The sequence below is a fragment of the Artemia sp. Qi Xiang Cuo genome, chromosome 5 (genome assembly GCF_049724085.1).
Source record: "Artemia sp. Qi Xiang Cuo chromosome 5, ASM4972408v1, whole genome shotgun sequence".
NCBI classification, from domain to species: domain Eukaryota; kingdom Metazoa; phylum Arthropoda; class Branchiopoda; order Anostraca; family Artemiidae; genus Artemia; species Artemia sp. Qi Xiang Cuo.
Window position 1 is genome coordinate 42,811,032 of NC_142798.1, and position 20,320 is coordinate 42,831,351.

A 20,320-nucleotide genomic window follows, 5' to 3' on the forward strand; every position below is an offset into this window, starting at 1 on the left:
TCACAATTATGAACTTTTCACTGATTGAATTTTAGACGAAGGTTAAGATTTGTACTATAAAGGTTATTAGTCTTAAGGAACTTGATGATTTATTCATAATTTTGAAAAAAAATAGTTACTATATCATCAAATAAATTGATCAAATTTTGAACGTTTAAGAGATGTGTTAGAAAATTTAGCAGAAGTTTTATGTCAATAGCTGAATCACCAAGCAAAGTTTTAAAAAGGTTCTTGCCAAAGGTTTTTAGTCAAAACGAAAGGATTTCTTCAACTCGTCGGAACCGGTAAATTACCGCATTGAAACAGTTGTTTTTTTCCAATTCCATTGTTCTGGAATAATCTATAGAGCAATATTTGGTTGTCCTTGATAGGAGTGGGAAGCTCACATAAATTTAAAACTGGGAAAACACATACAATTTATAAAAGTGTAGTACAATAGGTCCATCAAATATTAAGTGCAACGAGTTCTTTGAAGCACTGAAGGAAAGGCAGCATTTTAGAAAGTAAGAAAAGCTGCCTGAAAGGGTTCAAGACAATCACAAGGTCAAAACACTAACAGTAAAGGTAATTTGAATTTAATAAAACAAATAAATATATAAAAATGGGTTATTATTTCCTCACTTTCATGTTAAAATAGGAATGAACGACAACAAAATCTGTCAATTAAGCAAACTCAGAAGTGCCAATCAAAAGGCTCCAAATGTGTTATTGCATAGTGTCTTTTCACGAAAGTTTCCCCCTGTGTTATTGCATAGTGATTTATTTACGAAAGTTTCCCTCTCCCTTCTTAGTCCCCCCCCCCCCCGGTAGAATTTTATACGGAAATAAACTTATCCTTTTTCAATATTTAGTCGTCTTTAAGACAAGGAAAAACAGCTGAAAACTTGTGGAAAGCTAAAAATATATTAATCTAAAGTGTATCTCCTGTTAGACCTAATTGGCACTCCTTCATAAATTCAAAAAAAAAATCACAAAAAAGATGAAATTTATTTTAAGTTTAAAGCAATCAATAAGCAGGCCAAGTTCGGATATTTCTTGTTGCTTTTTTTAGGTTGTGGGTGAGCCACATCAAAAGGAAAAGTGAGAATAACAAGCAAGGTTAATAGGAAACCGGGCTACGTTAAGAAGTAACTTACTTCCTTACTGGCTTCCTATAGAAGAAAAGATACATATTAGTAAAAAGCATCTAAAGAAGTAACTAATCTAACAAAGAATTGACCAATGATTATAAATAAATACAGAAGATACAAATCTTTGCAAAGCCCTCAAGAAACACTAATTAATCTATATACATATTGACATGTCCATGCATATTTTTTTTAATATTCTTTGCTTATTTATTAGCAGGAAATCGTCGTTACTGTTGCTGAACTGTTGGTTATTTACTACAAGCATAATTCGACATAGATATCCAATCCTAATTCAAATGTACTTCAAACATGATCTTGATCTTTTTAATCATATATACATATATATATATATATATATATATATATATATATATATATATATATATATATATATATATATATATATATATATATATATATATATATATATATATATATATATATACATAAATATACTTATGTATAATGGAAATAATAATTTAGGTAAACTAGTCATTATCAATTGTATTTAGGTAAATATTGTAAGGCAATAAAAAATACGCAACTTATAGTGACTAAACAATCACTATTGTTAACTGAGTATGCTTAAACACTTAAAGTAGATTTATTAAAGCAATAATCCAGATCCATGTAGGTGACACAATGTTTTAATATCCAAACAGTGTTTTCAATTTTGTGAGAAATTATCGTGTGTAGTCGTAACCTTTTTGTATCTTTTTCGAAGAGAAAAAAAGAGGAGAGAAAATGCTTTCTATGAATACTTAACAGTTAAAATCTCTGTTAAGGTAAATTTTCTTCGTATTGTCTTGAATTTAAATCGGGGGAACTTAGACTTTTTCTTATTTATAATCATGGAAATACCAATTAAACGAACCATTCAAGTAATAGGAGCTAGTGAGATCTTTGTAGCATGCAGTGGGTTTAGATGAAGCTTTTAATACTAACTACAGGAAATTCCAACTCAGAAATTGATTGAACTGAAATGATTTTGCAAGCAGTGCAAGTTCATCTTCCAGGAGATATGTCGAAAGTTCTTAGTTTTTGAAGCAAATTGTGTAATTGACTCAATTCATTTTGTGATATCTAATGGTAAAAGACGTTGAATCAGTAAGTGAGGATATATTACAAAATAATAAACAGGTCTTCTTCAGCGCTTCGAATTTAAACTTACGGTTTGAAACTGGAGATTCAAAAAGGTTGAGGCTGACATTACAAATCTTAAGTCTTCCATTCAGTTTTTCCAAAACTTTATAGAATTTGTTTTAAATATTTGGAATGCGTCAAGTTTTGGACATCTGGAGCCTGATACCCTGGTCACAAATTTGACATTGATTGTCTGTGACACGAAGGTACATGAATGGTATGTAATCTAAAAATATTAAGACTATCTTTTTCTCAAAGTAGATATGTTAATGTGAATTACCTCATCCCATTACTTTTTTTTCAAATTTTAAAACCTTAAAATGATGATTAGTAATTTACTACAAAAACACGGATATCCTGTAGGATTCTTAAGAGAGTCAAGCATACATGCACTATTGCTACATATTAATTTGTTAGTTGACGTACCGTCAGTACATGAACACAACATCAGATATGAAGAAGCTTATTGTTTAGCTTTGAAAGTATTACCAAGATATTAACCTTGAGAATTTTCGGATAAGTACATACGTACGGGAACAGAAAAAAGCCTTGGTTTTCGGCAACACAGAAAGTCTACAATTTAATTTGATTTCCATATATTCCTATTATTAGCTATTTTTTTGGTTTGTCGAATTCCTTCCTCCCTCCTTGATATGAATTCTAGTGTTTGTCTATATTCACCGCTAGTTCGTAAAACTAGTAACACTTTCAAATACCAAATACATTAAGTGCAGCATCGTTACATCTAACTACGGATACCATGCTCGTGTTGCTACGGCTCTAAGTTGACATTATTGCTGGGGCTCGTTTGGAAACGTGATATCTATTGTTATGGTCTCTGATGAAAGAAAAAGATGGGAACATTTTAGAAAAATGAAACAAAACACAACACTCAAAGAACAGACAGACGTAAAAATAATATAGGACAAAATTAATTTGGTAATTAATAATACAAAAGGGGTCAAATTTTCTAAAGTATCCGCGTAAAAAAAAAAAAAAAAAAAAAAAAACGATAAGAATAGACTAATGTGCTTTCAGGCTTTCACTTAAACAAATTCAGCGATTGATTTTCTCACAAAAGGACAGTCAGATAGCCTATGAAACTTAGGGTATTGCTGAAAAACAAAAATTAGGACATAGAATATCACAGGGTAACAGCACAGGACGTGTGTACTTAACGAATAATTTTGTGTTTATTAACTTACGCTGGTTTGCCTGCTGGCTCTGATGACACTTGCCTGCTTGATGAAACGTTGACCATAGCAGGGTCAAAAAGAAAAACAAAAAATGAAAAAAAACTCAATCTTGAATTTCTCAACAAAAGTATTAAGCAAATATAGTGCGTAAATGTGGTGTTTTTGAGCAGAGTTGGGTTACATATACACTCCTTCTCATTTTCCAACATAAATTTCCCAAAATGTTAACGAAACTTATATCTTTTTCCGAATGTATCTTTCTATAAGGAAAAGATAATTTTAGTTCAAATAAAATCTTATCGTACCAAAAAAACACACATATCACGCCTAAAGGTCGTATCTGACATTGTACTACTTTAAAGATAATGGTGAGCATCCAGGTGTTAAGCTGTTTTTAAAGAGAGGATTATTAGGGTAATGTGGATCAGGAGCATCAAAATGGGATTAATCGCACATTGTTCTGCTAATTCTCCCTTTGAGAATAAGTTAGTTAACGGTTATTTGCAATAATATGGGAAGTATAAAAATGTCAGGAATGATCTTGAAGCATGACAGCGACGATATGCTTAAAGGAAGTTGGAAATGAGGTAAACCCTGCACAAAACTATCTATAGACATCTAAACCAAAGACTGTCAATCACAATTTTATGTACTACATATAAGGCCGTAGCTGTGGGGGGGGGGGGGGTATGGGTTTAAACCTCCTCCCGAAATGTTAGTCCGACTCGTAAAACTGTTACAAAAATGTGTACGAACAGATCTTGATGTGTTTTTTTAAGTTTTTTTTTTGTGAAAAAGGATTTTTAAATATAAATCAAAATAGGCATCAAACATAATTGACGCTTTACAACAAAACCTGTCAAAAACATTTAAAATTTGGAAGATTTAAAGGAACATACAGCAACATTATTAGAGATCAAATCAAACTTTGGATATATATGATTTTTTGGAATAGCATTGTCAAATCACCTGTGGCTTAATTTCAAAATTAATTTTGTACATATCTACATTTATGTTTTTTTATCAGAAAGGAAAAAAGAGGGGGGGGGGGTAAGATAGACCCAATCCTATAATTGTTTTCAAGATGTGCTCTATGAACCCTCTATGAAATTCACTTCCAAATATAAGACCAATAATTTCCCTGTTGCACCTGAGTCACAATTGGAGATTTAATGTAAAGGGTGGTGATTCTGATGCTTCAAATTAGCCGATAGCAAGCACAAATATTATAGTAACAGGTTTCACTGAAGATCGTATTTTTAGAATTAAAATGATTATAACTTAAAATTTACAAGAATGGTTCTATTTGAATCTGTGGCTGAGAAGATATCAAGGTTTTTGTTGTTCATAGCAGAAAAAGCTATATTTTAAGCAGCACTGCATCAAATTATGTACGTAATCTTATAAACTGAATTCAAGCCGAAAGACGTACTTTTCAACCAAGAAACATAGCGACCTTCAATGAAAAGAGTAAATCCAAAGCCTTTTATCTCAGAGAAACTCATTATAAACATATGATTTGACTCTGTCTTTGAACGATATATATATTACGAAACTGCTGATAAAATATGACATGAGATTCTACAAGATAATATATTTTATACTAATTACAAACCTCCTTAAAACATGCGTTTTATCGTGCACAAAAGAATCACTTAAAAGAATCACTAGGGCAAATCGTCGTTGTTGCGCCTAAAGGTCATATCTGATATTTTCACACGTCTGAGGTAATTGTCGAAAACAGTTACCTAACCTGTTCTCAAAGGGACGATCAGCAGGATAATGAAGATCAGGAAGACCGAAGCCTGATTGAACACAAATTGCCCTGTTGATCCCACCTTTAAATGTAGCTTAGCAAACGGTTTTTGGCAGTTATTTTAGGAGATTTAAAATGTCAGGTACGACCTTCAGGCACAACAGGGACGGAATTGGCTGCAAACTTGTGCGAGCCCAAATTCTGCTATTGAGAAATAAGAGTACGCTCAAAGAAAAAGAAAAAGAAGAGAAAAAAGAGCTAAGAGAAATGAAAAAAAGAATGCTCGAAATTATCTATGCTTGAAGAAACTGCTCAAAGATAAGCTGAAAAATGAATTGATATAGCGTCAATAACAAATTGTAACAGAAGCCATCATGCAGAAATAAATAAACACAAATAATTCAAAGCAGAAAGTAAAAGAATAGTACATAATTAATTTACGAGAAACTTTGTGCTGTAAAATAATCATTTTATGTGTCGGTTTCTGGCATACAATAACAAAAAAAAATATATATATATATAAATTTAGATTGTTGTGAAATCAGTTTTGTTTCCCAAACTTGTCACAGAAATCTGAAAAAAATATAAAAAGTATTCAAAGCTTCTCACATCCTGTGAAATCATTAAACTTCAGTTTGCTATGCTCTGATAGGCAATCTATGGCAGAAAATAATCGTAATTGGATTATAAAATAAATTTTGAAGAGAAGCCACATCTGAATAAAGACAGTAAAATAAGTCTTCAATATCAAGAGAAAATAGGAACATCTAAGAATTGAAAGTATGAAAATTGCATTTTTATAGGTATGCTAAAGTAGGAAAAGATCTAATATTAAACAGCCTTTCTAATTTCACAGAAATTCTACAGAAATTTAAATTTGATAGAAGTTTCTTTCTTTCCATTGATTTTCTCACTTGTGTATTAAGTATTTTATCTCCCTTTTTTTAAATACCAATTTCAACAATTGAGCTCTTTAGTTTTCAAATTTTTCAATTTAATATCATAAAGTTACTATCACAAGAAGACAAAAAGAAAAAAAACAAGAAAATTTTTAAACATACAACAAAACTGTTATGATTTTCAAAATATTCTTACTTGTTTGCTTTGTAACTAATTTTGGAAATTGGGAACCATATTCAACTTTCTTTTGAAAATTATATGAAAAAACAGAAAGCTTTTTTGCACTAAAATTTCTTTCCTCATATTGTATTAAACTTTGGAAATTAAAACCAACATAAAATAAGGGGTAGTACTTACACCTCCTCCTCCTCTTCACTGAAATGAAAAAGAGAAAATAGTTAGTACAGATTACAACCGAACCAATAGCTTTTAATTACACGGGAGAAGGGGGGGGGGGGGGGTAAACCATCTACGGGTAAGAGGGGAGGGCAACTATTGAATAAATACTTTATGTTCCTTTTATAGGAATAATGCAGCCGACAAGTAATTATTTTGAGTGTTTTTCCACATTAGGGTGAGGGTCCCATACCATTCTGGTTAAGGCATTTGTTTAAAAGGGACTAAGTGGATACATTACTCTAATTATTACCACAGTGGAATAATTAATGAGAAAAAGATTATATAAAAATTAAAAAAGAAAAGGATTAGGAAACCGATTATTATAGCATAAAAAATAAAATTCCAAGGATTGAAATGACTTTTAGACTTGGAATGTTCTAGAAATTTCACTCCTTAGGATGCTGGAAACTTTACAAGTTACAACATTCTGGAACGAAAATTTCCGGAGCTCAATTAAGTTTGGAGGACTGCCCGAATCTTGCTAAAAATATAGTTTCTGCCAGTTCTTATTTCAATCTCTACACCGGAAAAACGTCGACACAATTTAGTAAAAGAAAAATATCATCTTCGGGAACATAAAGTAAGATACAAAGGAATTAATTCAGCCACCATGGCTTTTTTTTCAAAAAAAAAAAAATGTTTCAAGTAAAGTTTCTGTCTAAAACAGATATGTAACAGATCCCTTCTTTATTCTAAAAGAAACAGCTTGATGTGAATAATAGCATACCATCTTATTTCATATTAATATCTTCACTAAAGACTAGCTACAAAAAACTCAAATGTCAATTTCTAGTAAATACTTTGTGAAAAAGGATTTCACACAAGTTTTTCAACTTAAGCTTAAAAAAATAGAAGTGAATTAAAGATTTGAAATTTTGTCTAACTCGTAAAAAACGTAACAAAAATGAAATCGGCCTTGGGTTGTATATACAAAACATACCTATAAGCAAGGAGAGAAGGAAGACCCCCCTACTTCCCCCCCCCCACTGACAAAAAATCAACGGTTATAGTTTTTAATCATAATAAATCCTGTGCCAAAAAATATACTGCACATATATTCCAACCTGAAACAAAATAAAAAAAAGAAACAGAACCACATACAAAATCAAAATTAGTTTTTGGGGAGGTCAGGGGATCTGTGTGACGGGTGTTTGAAGCCTCAAAAAGTGTCAAATAAAACTCAGAGAGGAAAGAAAATAACAAAATGAAAAAAATAAAAAAAGATGAAAAAACGAGGATTTTGTCAACCAGTGGCGATCCATGAAGAAGAATAAATAAGCAGATTTTTTGACAAAGGACCTCCGCCGAGTCGTCCTGAGTGCTAAACAAAAAAGAAAGGAAAGAAAAACAAACTAACGAAAATTGAACCTTTCGAAGTTTACTTGACAACGACAGAACAAAAACTAAATACGAACCAGGTTGGAATCAATGAAAAAGGAATCTACCAAGATGATTGAGCAATAATCCTTTATTTTGCTATAGCTTTAGCTGGCCTACAAATTCGTTCATCATTTGATGTGCAAATAGGTACTTTCAAGTTATACCGGGCAAGAATATTGATTGAGTTCTTCAAAATTAAACTGTCATAAATTGGGCTTAATGAAATATCTCCACCATCTCTATCTATTGCTAAATTTCGGTTTATGTATTTTTTTTTATTTCAATTACCTCTTTAAAAGTTTGTGCCATTTACAGTAGATATTAAGGTTGCCTCGTCAAAAAGAACGAATGGGTCGAATTTTGGAAAATGTGCAGGGCCAATGCCGAATCAAAGTTGTCATTGTTATTTTTCAATGTCAGAGACTTATCTATTGAAATTTTGTGTTCATGCAAACGTTCACCTAGTTGTTGATGGGTCCTACGAATGCAAAATTTCCCACATGAACACGGGATTCTGTAGACACCACAATCCAGTAAAGGGTCAGTTTTATCCTTTCCTGAGTTGAAAAAATTTTGAACTTTTTGCTCGGTTTTGAAAGAAACAGAGAGATTGTGTTTTTTTAAATTTTTCCAAGTTTATCGCCAAGTTTTGGGATGTATGGTAAAGTGATGGAAGTTTTTTTCTCAATTGCCGAGGTAACTAAATCAAGGGGGACGGACTCCCTATTTTGTTGTTTTATCTTTTTTTAATCGTCTATCTATGATATTTTCAATAAGTTTGATTGGGTAACCATTGCAGAAAAGAATATTCTTGACATAGTTTAATTCAGAATTCATATGATTACGGGAACAGTTTTTAAAACTCTGTCGACTAAAGAGATTATTACCGCTCTTTTCACAGAAGGAGGGTGATATGAAGAGAAATGTAAATATCGATCATTATGGGTCGGCTTTCTATATATAGAAAATTCAAGGCTAGGAGCAGTTTTTATAATCAAAACGTCCAAGACAGGCAGCTTACCTGAATCTCCGAGTTCCATTGTGAACTGGAGATTCGAATCAAAAGAGTTCAAATGTGCAAAAAAATCTCTTAGAGAGTCTTGTCCATGTTCCCAGACAGAAAGGATATGATCAACGAAACGAAACCAGATAGAGTGTTTTAAGTGGAAACTATTCAAAGCAGACTGTTCTATGAAATCCATGTAAAAATTTTCCAAATAAGGAGACGAGACAGTGCCCATGGATAGGCCCATGATTTGAAGGAAAAATTCTTTTCGGAATTTAAAATACGAGTAGAACTTGTTGCAAAGACGAACAAGGATCATTATTGTATCAATTTCCAAAGTTTTGTAATCCGACCAAGCTGAATTTTCCTCTAATTTTCTTTGTAAGGCCTGCTCACATTTATGGACATCGCATGAAGGGTAGATAGAAACTGTATCGAAACTAGATAAGATAGTATTCTCTGTTGTACTTTAATTTTTTAACTTCACAACAAGATCTATGGAATTTTTTATATAGGATTTCTGTGTGCTTAAAAGAGGCTTAAAAATGGTGGCTAAGAAACTTCCTATACCCGTAGCTGGAGAACTATAACACGCTACAATAGGACGTAACGGAATATCTTTCTTATGGATTTTAGGCAGACCATAAAACTTTGGGGCTGAACAACCTTTGGGGTAAAATTTTCTGTACATTTGAGGGGTAATTAGTCTACTGTCGTTTAAAATTACTAGTTCTTTTCTCAATTGCTGTGTGTATTTGTTCGTGGGATCAATTTTATTTCTTTGTAAATATTTTTATCCATTAAAAGGGTGTTAACTTATATTTCATAATCCGCAGAATTCATAATTACAACTGTGTTTCCTTTATCCGCTCTCGTAATCACTGTGTTTTTGTCTTTTTTCAAGTTTCGGAGGATTTGAATTTCTTCCTTTGATTGAGTTGAAAGCGACAAAGATGGCCTATAAACAAGAATACTCTTTACAATTTCACCTCTGAGTAGGTCTGGATTTTCGATTTCACCATGAGAGCTAAAAATAGCAGACTCCACGCCCGTAATACTTTCTGATGTAGGCTATTTACGTGTGTTTGAACCATTGCAAATTTTGATCCTTTTGAAAGAATACTCCTTTTATGTAAAAACATTAGAGGATAGATTTTCCAAAGGAGGGCCAGGACAAAATCTAGGAAGGAAAATCCTTGTTTGCTGAAACTGTTGAAATTCCAGTTTTGAGAATTTTTCCGGTAAACGAGTTTTTGCTAAATGGAATATGCGTCGGAAAGACCTATGTGAGATTTGTAAAATTTGGTGAAATTCTTGAGGGGGCAAAATCTGATATAATAAAGATTTGAAATTTAATATTTTATTTCTAAGGACGTATCTTTTGGATCTATTGTCTTTTAAGATATGTGTTAAAGTTTTGAAACCCATTCTCTGAATAAACGGGCCTTCAGATTGTGTGCCTAACTGTAGGTTGAAACGTAAAGAAGGTGGAAGAATTCGATGTCTTTGGCAAGTTTCTAAGAAATTGAACTGACAAATAAGATTTGCATGTTTTTTAACATAAAAAAGTGTATTTAAAACTCAAATTATCCAAATTTATTTGCTGCTTCCGCTCCCAAAATATATTTTCCAAGTTTTGCAAAGTTTAGCCTACATATCAAATATATTAAAAAGACATTCAATTAAAACAAAACGTTTTAGGAAACCAGATTTTAGAGGAAGGTCACTAGATAATTTTGTTGAGGGTGCCTGATGTACAATACATTCAATAAAGTACATTTAAGCCCTGAATTTACCATAGTATTGTACTACGTTTTCCCTCAAATTACTTTCTCCCTTTTAGACATTTAAACAATTTAGTAGCCTAAATTAAAAACAACCAGCTATTCAATTGATTTCTTTCTTCTTCAAATGAGTGTAGAAGGGAGCGTTGAAACTTGAAACAAACACACATTATTCTGAACAAAAGATTGGTTGCTGCCCTCATCAAATTCCCCCTCTTTTAACGAAGTTCAACTTGAGCTCCGTCCCCCCTTGAAAGTATCTTAGAATGTAACAAATATAGCCGGCCGATAATAGCAAGTGTCTTATTTACCAATAGATTTTCAACACATTTGAACTGAAAATTTACAGTTTAAGAATAATATCCATAGGCCGTTGCATTCTTAAATCAGTAAAATAAAACAAATTAAACTTCAGCGTACAGAGCAGGAGCCATGAGGAGGGCAGCAACCCCATTTTAGTTAGGAAGATTATTATTCGTTTTTAGTTTTAATTAAAACAACAACTGGTCTTCTAAAATTTAACCTGGACTAAAATCTTCATCGGATTTGTTAGATATTTGTCTCAGAAACAAAAATAATTTCAACTTGGAACCAGTGGCGGATCCAGCGGGGCGAGGGGGCGCGCGTCCCCCCTAACGTAGTCTGCAGTAGTGTAATTTACTTAATCAACGCAAGATTGCGTTAATTAAACTTGCTCCTAACGCTCCTAAGTTTATCGGATCAACCTATTTTGCGCCCCCTTCCCCCCAAAAAACTGGATCCACCCCTGCTTGGAACTAAAATTGGGTAAAAGTAATAAGAAATGATAAAGAAGAAGAAAGACAAGAAAAGACGGGTCTTGAAGAACTTTGGGATTTATAGAAACTCTATTCATCACCAACCTATTTTCCCTATATACACCCTCAATAATTAAAAAAGCAAAATCTCATTTAAATCTTAATCTGAGTGAGTGCTGTGTGTGTAGAGGGTGGAAGTTAGTTCTGCATATTTATTTTGTTTAAATGGCATTATTTCCATTCATATGGCTGCTCTTATTTCCTTTATGTGGCAATCTACAGCATAATAAATTATGATTATAACGTCAAATGAATTTCCTAAAAACTATTTAGTTATTATCTAACTCACAACAAGATAATTCACTGATTAAATATTATAGCTTCACTACATAAATATTAAACAGTAGCGAAAATTCTTATACTCTCCATTAAAGACTTTTGGGACACATCAGTCACACACCTTTCTTCATGGCTCCACCTTCTTTAATATTTATGCTGTGGTAGCAACTGAAGCTACTGATGTGACGCAAAGGGAAACTTCCCCCTCCGCGCACTGTGATGTGTCCCATTTCTGAATTAATTTTCGCTACTGTTTAATATATATGCTGTGCTCGGCATTAGAAAAATCTTACTGAGAATAGACTTTACGTGATTGGAGCTGCCCATTCGGTCAATTTTTATTGTTATATAATATAACCTCCTCATGTTTATTTATTTTTTATATAATAAACTGGTCTTCTTAGCATTAAATTTCAAACCTACCAATTACTTTTTATTGACTTTTGACATATGTTGAGGATATACACCCCAATCCATTCAGGGGCGGATCCAGGATTTCTTTAGGGGGGGGGGGCGCAAAATAGGTTGATTCGATAAACTTGCGTTAGGAGCAAATTTAATTAACGCAAACTTCAGTTAATTAAGTAAATTATACTACTTTAGACTACGCTAGGGGGCGCGCGCCCCCTGGATCTGCCACTGAATCCATTTAAGTTTTAATTATCCTGTTATTACCGTCTTACAGTGGTGTTCCCCCCAAAATTATTTTTCGAAATATAGGGGGGAATATGAGAATGTAAACGCCCTCCCCTGTCTCCTCCATTCAATTAACGCTACTGCTGTTTTCTGAAAAATGGAAACATTTTTTTCAAATTTCCAAACTAACTAAGGTACAAAATCTAATAGTAAGAAATAGCCAGACAGGTGCTAATGAGACCCTTTACTTAAATCTTGATAAAAGTTTGGCACAAGGGAGTAATCGAAAATCCATAATATACTAGATAGATCAAACAACATCAAAAATTCAGATTCAAAGATTAAAAGGCCCTATGTTAAACAAACGAATTTCTATTCATAAGACATCAGATGGATCCTAGTAGTCTTTTTCAAATATTTGCTAAGATATTTTTGCTTTCTTAAATTAAGATAAATTGGAAAATCAAAAGATATCCACTATTGAAACGAATTAAAGAAACTACTCACGAGTATTCCGAATCCGACATCTCGTAAGAAAATGACAGGTCTAAAAAAAAAAAAATGAGTGTCATTTGCTAAAAAGTTTGGGTCATTTAGAACCATAATAGCTCAAATCTAAATATTTAAACAAGAAAAGGAACTAATAAAGACAGTGATGTTTTCATTACCCCTTACCTTTGTAGGTGTTATGGGTATTTAAGACGAGCCGCAGGTTCGTCTTAGGAATGAAATAAGAGATAAGATAATATTTATTTTCCAAAGGCTATCATAAGCTCTAATAGAGCCGAATTCGCTTCATATGTCAAAAAGAAATAGACAAAGCAAAACGAAGAAACAAATAATACAACAAGAAAAGAAACACCAATCAAGCATAAACATGTTCGATAAGAATTTAACAAATGGCTAGAATAGAAACAGAAAAATAGAAGAAGGGGGGGGGGGATAAAATAAAATCACAGTCAAGAAGAAAAACATTGCCGAAATCGTGTTCGGCAATGATACGGAGTTACTACTTTAGTAAGTTCTTATCATTCTTTAACTTGGTTTGAAAAAGCGGGAATCATTCTTTAGTAAAACAAGAAAAGTTTGCCTATTGCTTTTCATTTCACTGAAGTTGATATTATTCTTTAATAAAACACGAAAAATGAGAAATGAATTGAAATGACCCGTCCCTAATAAAACAGGCTTCTAGTCTCATTGTATAAGATATAAAACACAGACATCTTCTAGACGATCTAAAATCAATTGCGTCTAGATTGACTACCATAAACGCTAAATTTCTCCTTGATTCTTTATTTGATCTTTAAAAGTCCACAGGGAGCATTTTCCAAAAGTCAAGAAGAGGATAAAACAGTTAGGCGTTACAACCCAGCACCAATAATTTAAGGACTGGTGGAAAAGCTTTTTAAAATGGTTGTTTCAAAAGTAAATAGGATTACTCTTGGTCCTAGTTCACACATTGTGCCATCCCCACCCCACCATGACTCTCGATAAGAGCCACATTTGTGGTTCAGAAAGCCAAAAATGGGGTATGTAGCGTCGTTGAGTCTCCATAAACACCTTTAATAGTTACCTAACCTTCCTAGTAAACTAAGAATACTCTTTGGTGCACTGCTTTAGCTAGCTTTAGTCAGCCACAAAAGGGCTGGCAATACTGCTTGTAGAGCTCTAGCTTAATCACTGCCACAAAATAGCAGCACTAAACCCTGTTGAGGTTGGCTGCTATTTATAATGCAGATAAGCATAAGCTCATTTGTCGTTACTTATCTTATGTAGTACAGTTATCCCTTGTCCTTGGAGAATTCATTGTTTTCCCTAAAGAATTCTACTCTATTCTGAGAGCTGGCCAATTCAACAGGTTGGTAATTAATCAAGTAATAACCTAATTACCAAAATAAGATAACAGAGGCCTTTAAACAGCTCCGCCATATAAAACATAATTTTGCACAAAATTTTTAGCAAACTCATCTAAAAATCGCGGACCGTTGTTTTTATTTAACTTTGGGCGCTGTTCATTGTTTGATTTAATCTCAATATATTTTCTCGAATACCAGTAAAAGCAAATAAACAAAAAATCGCGAATGATTAGCCAGTGTGGTCTCAGAAATTATTTACCAGTAAAAGCAACCGTCAGCTGATTAGTAATAGTACATCTTTTATAGCTCTTCCATCTAAAGTGTGCATCTACCATTAGCAACTACTATTATCAATATGCATTGGCGCCAACTTGCAAAATTTACAGAGGGGCTAAACACTTCTAGAGAGGGGCACATACCCCCTTCTCCCGAAATGACGCCACTGTTGATACGTAGCGTAGCTCATTAATAAAGTCAAATTAATAACGGTTAAAGTAAATCGATAGTCATGATTACAATACTGCGCATAAATCGAAACTCATGGTACAACAAATAGTAACCGAAAATTAGAAACATATCGAAAAAAAATATCTAGTGAGAAGATTCTTTAATTTAAACGTCGTTCAAGAACGACAAGTTTCACATAGTTTTTTTTTTTTTGTAGTAAAAGTCTATTGAAACAAGTTTCGAGAATTTGGAAAAAGAGCTTGAAACTCCTTTAAATGGTAGCAGACTGAAAAATGGAACTATTGGAATCAGCATGATTGAAAACCTTAAAAGGGGGGCTTTTGAACTACCAATTTTGAAAAACAAGGATTTTTTTTTTTTTTTTTTTTATTGGGTAGCAGTGATGTATTCCCTTTCTTTCTTCGCCTGAATCACAGGTCTGAAGAATTTCCAGCCCTCGTGTACTAAATGTCCGAGCGATGCATCGAGTCAATGCAAATGTTTAAAAATTTTAAAGATTTTTCAGAACTTAGTTTTTGCTTCCAGATTAACACTTTAGAAAAAAAAGAGGTCAAACAATAAATTGGGGTCCACCTCTAGCACAAGCGATCGAAGAGCAAACGCCTAGCATACTATTTAGAAACCTAATAAAAACATGTTGGCATTATAAACACACTAAGTAATTAGTTGATTGATCAATTAATTAAAAATGTATTTAAATTCTCCTTTATTAATTTCCATAGCATATATTTTTAGTAATCCTCAACAAGTATTATATTAAAAACAACAACTGTGGCTCTGATCGAAGGACGTTCCGGGCCAGATATGGTCGCGTCCTGTAGCTTTCAAAGCCTTGCTTTAAACAATATTGAAATAATCTTATCTCAGTAACAGCACATAAACTCCCAAAATAATATCCAGTGTTCTTTCACACAATATACGGAAATGAAAGACAATTTAACAAAATAGCGAATATGCTACGTTTTCACAAGTATGAATTTACCAAGTCACAGATTGAAGAGACTTACACTTCCAGGCACAGAGCAAAGACTCGATCCGCGTTTAGAGCACGAATGACTTCAACCACTTTGATCCGAGAACTTTGGCACACGCCTTGGAGACACAAATAGAACCTTATCACCTTCCAGTGGTCCTTACACTTCTTCCTGGACGAGTGCTGAATGCAAATCTAAGAATTAACTTTTAGAATCAAACTGGGTTCCGTTTTTGGATCCACGGTTTACTCTCAAGGTCGTTTAAGAATCTACAGATAAAACTATTTTAGATATGTAATAATTTACTTAAAAGTTTTTCTTCTCAAAATTTGGATTAAGACATACAGCACAAAATACAAATGCAGATTAAAGTAGAAGTACATAAAACACTTGTTTTTATCAAAGCATTAGTTCTGGGAAATTTTTACCTAAGGGGATATGTTTTAGCAATTTTTTCGAGCGTAGTATTTTCCGTCTTGATACTTCTGATTGTCCACATATCCCAACCGCTAGTGTCGTAGCCAGGTACTTATGCTCGTGGTGACTCCAAGTCATTTACCCCCCCCCCGAAATCTAAATATTTTCAATATATTTTCCTACAATACAATCCTGGTGTTTGCGATTTTTATCTGAACTAAATTGCTGCGCAAGTGCCTTGTAATAGGCCACTCTTTTCAATTTAAAAAAGGAAAACATTATTCTGAACAGCAAAAGAAAAATTACATGGTAACAATAGAAAATAATAGAAAAATAAACACAAATCTTGATACTTCGTCAACAAGCAACAAATCACAGTGCAAAAAAGAACTTTTATCCATAGTTTCCAAGATCAGTTGGATGCATTCGTATAATCAAAGTATGGAAGAATCCCTTTTTCGTAGGGCATCTCATTTTATCAAATATTAAAGAATCAAATTAAAAAAAGCTTTTCCACTGAAAGTAAGGAGCAGCATTATTACTTAAGATGAACAGAAAATGTTCCGCATATGAGGGAGGCTGTCCCTCCTCGCTCATTATGTTAAAGTTTTTTAGTGCTCTAAAAAAGCTTCTAATTCCAAGTCAACGGCCCTTGGGCTTCAGTACTTGTTTTAAAAGAATTTGGACAAAAAGTCAAACTTTAATGTAAAGAGTGTCGAGGAGGAGGGAGCCCTTTTTATAAGCTGAATAATTCTGCACGCTTTAAGTTTCGATGTCGCTCTTTGCTTTCAAGTGAAAAAACTCGATTTTTTTATTTAATTTGTAACATTCCCAGACCTAACCAAGATATGTAGTGGGATACTGGTCCCATAGAGCCCCGACTTTTTGCTGTCAAATTGTAGATCTCAATAATTATCAAAAAGTTGGTAGCGCCACGCATTTTCAGCTATTCTGCTTAAAAATTAGAATGTTGGACTGTAATTAAAATTTTGGACCAAATTTTTGTTGAATAAGTTCTTAATAATATTTTTACTACAGAATTTTGGATGGACAGGGAGGGATATTATTGTTGATATATATTGAAATTCTGCGTGATTTTTATCTTCTACGCAGCTGAAGCTATCAAGACCTCTACAATAGGTGTTCTCTCATGTTTAAATACATTATTTGAGCATGTTTATATACATCGAGACATTGTGTATCAATTAAAAAAAAAAAAAATTCAACTGAAAGTTAGGAGCAACATTAATACTTAAAGCGAACAAAAATAATTATGCATATGAGAGGGGCTGCACCTTCCTCAATCCCTCACTCTTCACTCTAAAATAACCGACCCTTGTGTTTCAGGAGCTGTTCTTGAAGAATTGGGACAAAAAGTTGAACTTTAGCGTAAAGAGCGAGGTATTGAGGAGGGGTAAATCTTCCCCTCTTATACGTAGATTTCTGTGCGTTTTGAATTAAAATACTTTTTTTTTCATTTAATCTCTGACCGTTTTTTTTAAATACTATTGGGAAATCCGACTCGCCCTCCACGGAAAGATCCTCTAGACAATTCAATCCTGGCGGAAATTTACCCCTGACAATTACCATTAACGTCTCCATACGTAAAATTGAGTCACCAAAGAACAAGTAAGACAAATAAAAAGAATTTCGTAAAGGAAATCTGGCAAATTCTCTCAGTGTAAAATTTTCCCTGAAAATTTCACCTCCCCCCAGAAACTCTCCCCGTGAAAAATGCCCCCAGAAAAAAAATCACCCCCCCCCCACCCGAAAAACGTATGCATACTTCCCAATAACAAATAAAACACATAAACAATGGGCAAGTTTTACAGCTTAAAGGTCTTTCTCCAGGGGCTGGAATGTGCTATGTTATTTCCAAAGACATGACAAAAACAAAAAAAAAGAAAGGAAGAAACACGCCTCGGTGATCTTTCTTCAGGGAAAAAAATGAATAGTTCCACATTCTTGTAGCTAGGAGCTTGAAACCTCTACGATAGGATACTCTGATCACGGTTAAGATCACTGGCCTCTTTGGTGGTGTTTCCCCCTTTGTAAAAAAAAAAAAAAAACGGCAAATTTGCTCACTGCTATAACTACTACTAAGGCTGATAGTATAAAGGTGAAAATTTCAGAGATATTGAGGGGAAAGTTGAACTGAATTAAAATACACTATGTGCATACAAATTGTCAAAAGGGAGTATCTCAAGAATGGCTTAGGGCATTATGTTGGAACTTTCAGAGAATGATAAAGATGATGATCAATTGAGTAAAATGCAATTATATCAGTAGTAATGAACCTTATACTTTGCGTGCGCCCCTGTACCGGACCGGTTTCTGGTGGGTATAGTCTGGTTTGGTAGGTACAATCTGGTTAGGTGGGTATAATCTGGTATGCGGATTCAGTTACATGGGGATTAGTTAAATGCGGTTGAGTTGCATAGTCTCATTGGAAAAAATTGGAGGTCATACTTAAACAGTTCTATTAAGAGCTATTTTTATGGAAATGGTTCATTTTTGAATTGAAACTATGCTTTTCTGACTGAAGATACACATTTGAATCAGAAAATGTGAAAATGTACACAATTGAAACAGAGAAATGTGTTTTGACGATATTTTTTATAATCTCGTCTGAAAAATAGGAGTTCACGCTTAAAAAGTTCTATTAAGAGCTATTTTTATGGAAATGGTTCATTTTTGAACCAAAACCATGCTTTTCTGACTGAAAATATAGATTATAATCAGAGAATCATGTATTGACGATATTTTCTATAATTTCGTCTGAAAAACAGGAGTTCACGCTTAAAAATGTCTATTAAGACCTATTTTTATGGAAATGGTTCATGTCTTTAGCAAAGTTAGCCATAGCTAGTTGAAACTCTGCATAAATATCTTAATTTTTAGCCTAATTGCGTAGGTACTAAAGGAACAGTGAATATTTTTTCTGATTTTGTGTGTTTTCGCAAGAATATTTCTTGTCTTTAGAAAACTTAGCCATAGCTAGTTGAAACTCTGCATAAATATCTTAATTTTTAGTCTAATTGCGTAGGTACTAAAGGAACATTGAACATTTTTTCTGATTTTGTGTGTTTTCGTAAGAAAATATCTTGTCTTTAGAAAACTTAGCCATATCTAGTTGAAACTCTGCATAAATATCTTAATTTTTAGACTAATTGCGTAGGTACTAAAGGAACATTGAACATTTTTTCTGATTTTATGTGTTTTTGCAAGAAAATAGCTTGTCCTTAGCAAACTTAGCCATAGCTAGTTGAAACTCTGCATAAATATCTTCATTTTTAGCCTAAATGCGTAGGTACTAAAGGAACATTGAACATTTTTTCTGATGTTGTGTGTTTTCGCAAGAAAACAACTGGTCTTTAGCAAACCTAGCAATAGCTAGTTGAAACTCTCCATAAATATCTTCATTTTTAGCCTAATTGCGTAGGTACTAAAGGAACATTGAACATTTTTTCTGATTTTGTGTGTTTTCGCAAGAAAATAGCTGTTATTTATCAAACTTAGCCATATCTAGTTGAAAATCTGAATAAATATCTTCATTTTTAGTCTAATTGAGAAGGTAATAAAGGAACTTTGAAAATTTTTTCCTATTTTGTGTGTTTTTGTAAAAACATAACTTCTATACAGAAAAAATAGCCATAGCTAGTTGTAACTGCATTTAAATATCTTAAATTTTATCCTACTTCTGTAGCGACTAAAGGAGAATTGAAATTTTTTTTCTGATTTTTTGTGTTTTTTGAATAAAATAGCTGGTCTTTAGCAAATTTAGCCATAGCTAGTTGAAACTCTGCATAAATATCTTCATTTTTAGCCTAATTGCGTAGGTACTAAAGGAACATTGAACATTTTTTCTGATTTTGTGTGTTTTCGCAAGAAAATAGCTGGTCTTTAGCAAACTTAGCCATAGCTAGTTGAAACTCTGCATAAATATCTTCATTTTTAGCCTAATTGCGAAGATACTAAAGGAACATTGAACATTTTTTCTGATTTTGTGTGTTTTTGCAAGAAAATAGCTGGTCTTTAGCAAACTTAGCCATAGCTAGTTGAAACTCCGCATAAGTATCTTAATTTTTAGCCTACTTGCGTAGCTACTAAAGGAACATTGAAAATTTTTTTCTTATTTTGTGTGTTTTCGCAAGAAAATA

General features: G+C 33.1%; 1 protein-coding gene across 13 annotated transcripts in view; it reads right to left on the reverse strand.

The window, feature by feature from the left end:
* Positions 1–15,916, reverse strand: part of up (Troponin T, skeletal muscle) — a 62,681-nt gene extending 46,765 nt beyond the window's left edge. For 2 of the 13 annotated variants that reach the window (XM_089089609.1, XM_089089611.1), the window contains exons 1-5: positions 15,777–15,909; positions 12,953–12,992; positions 6,483–6,500; positions 3,479–3,511; positions 1,137–1,151 (exon numbers count right to left, since the gene is read on the reverse strand). In XM_089089609.1, the coding sequence (XP_088945735.1) occupies positions 1,137–1,151; positions 3,479–3,511; positions 6,483–6,500; positions 12,953–12,972 (86 nt within the window). In that variant the 5' untranslated portion in view covers positions 12,973–12,992; positions 15,777–15,909. The other 11 variants (XM_089089608.1, XM_089089605.1, XM_089089610.1 and 8 more) reach the window with 10 other exon arrangements.
* Positions 15,917–20,320: the final 4,404 nt, after the last annotated feature.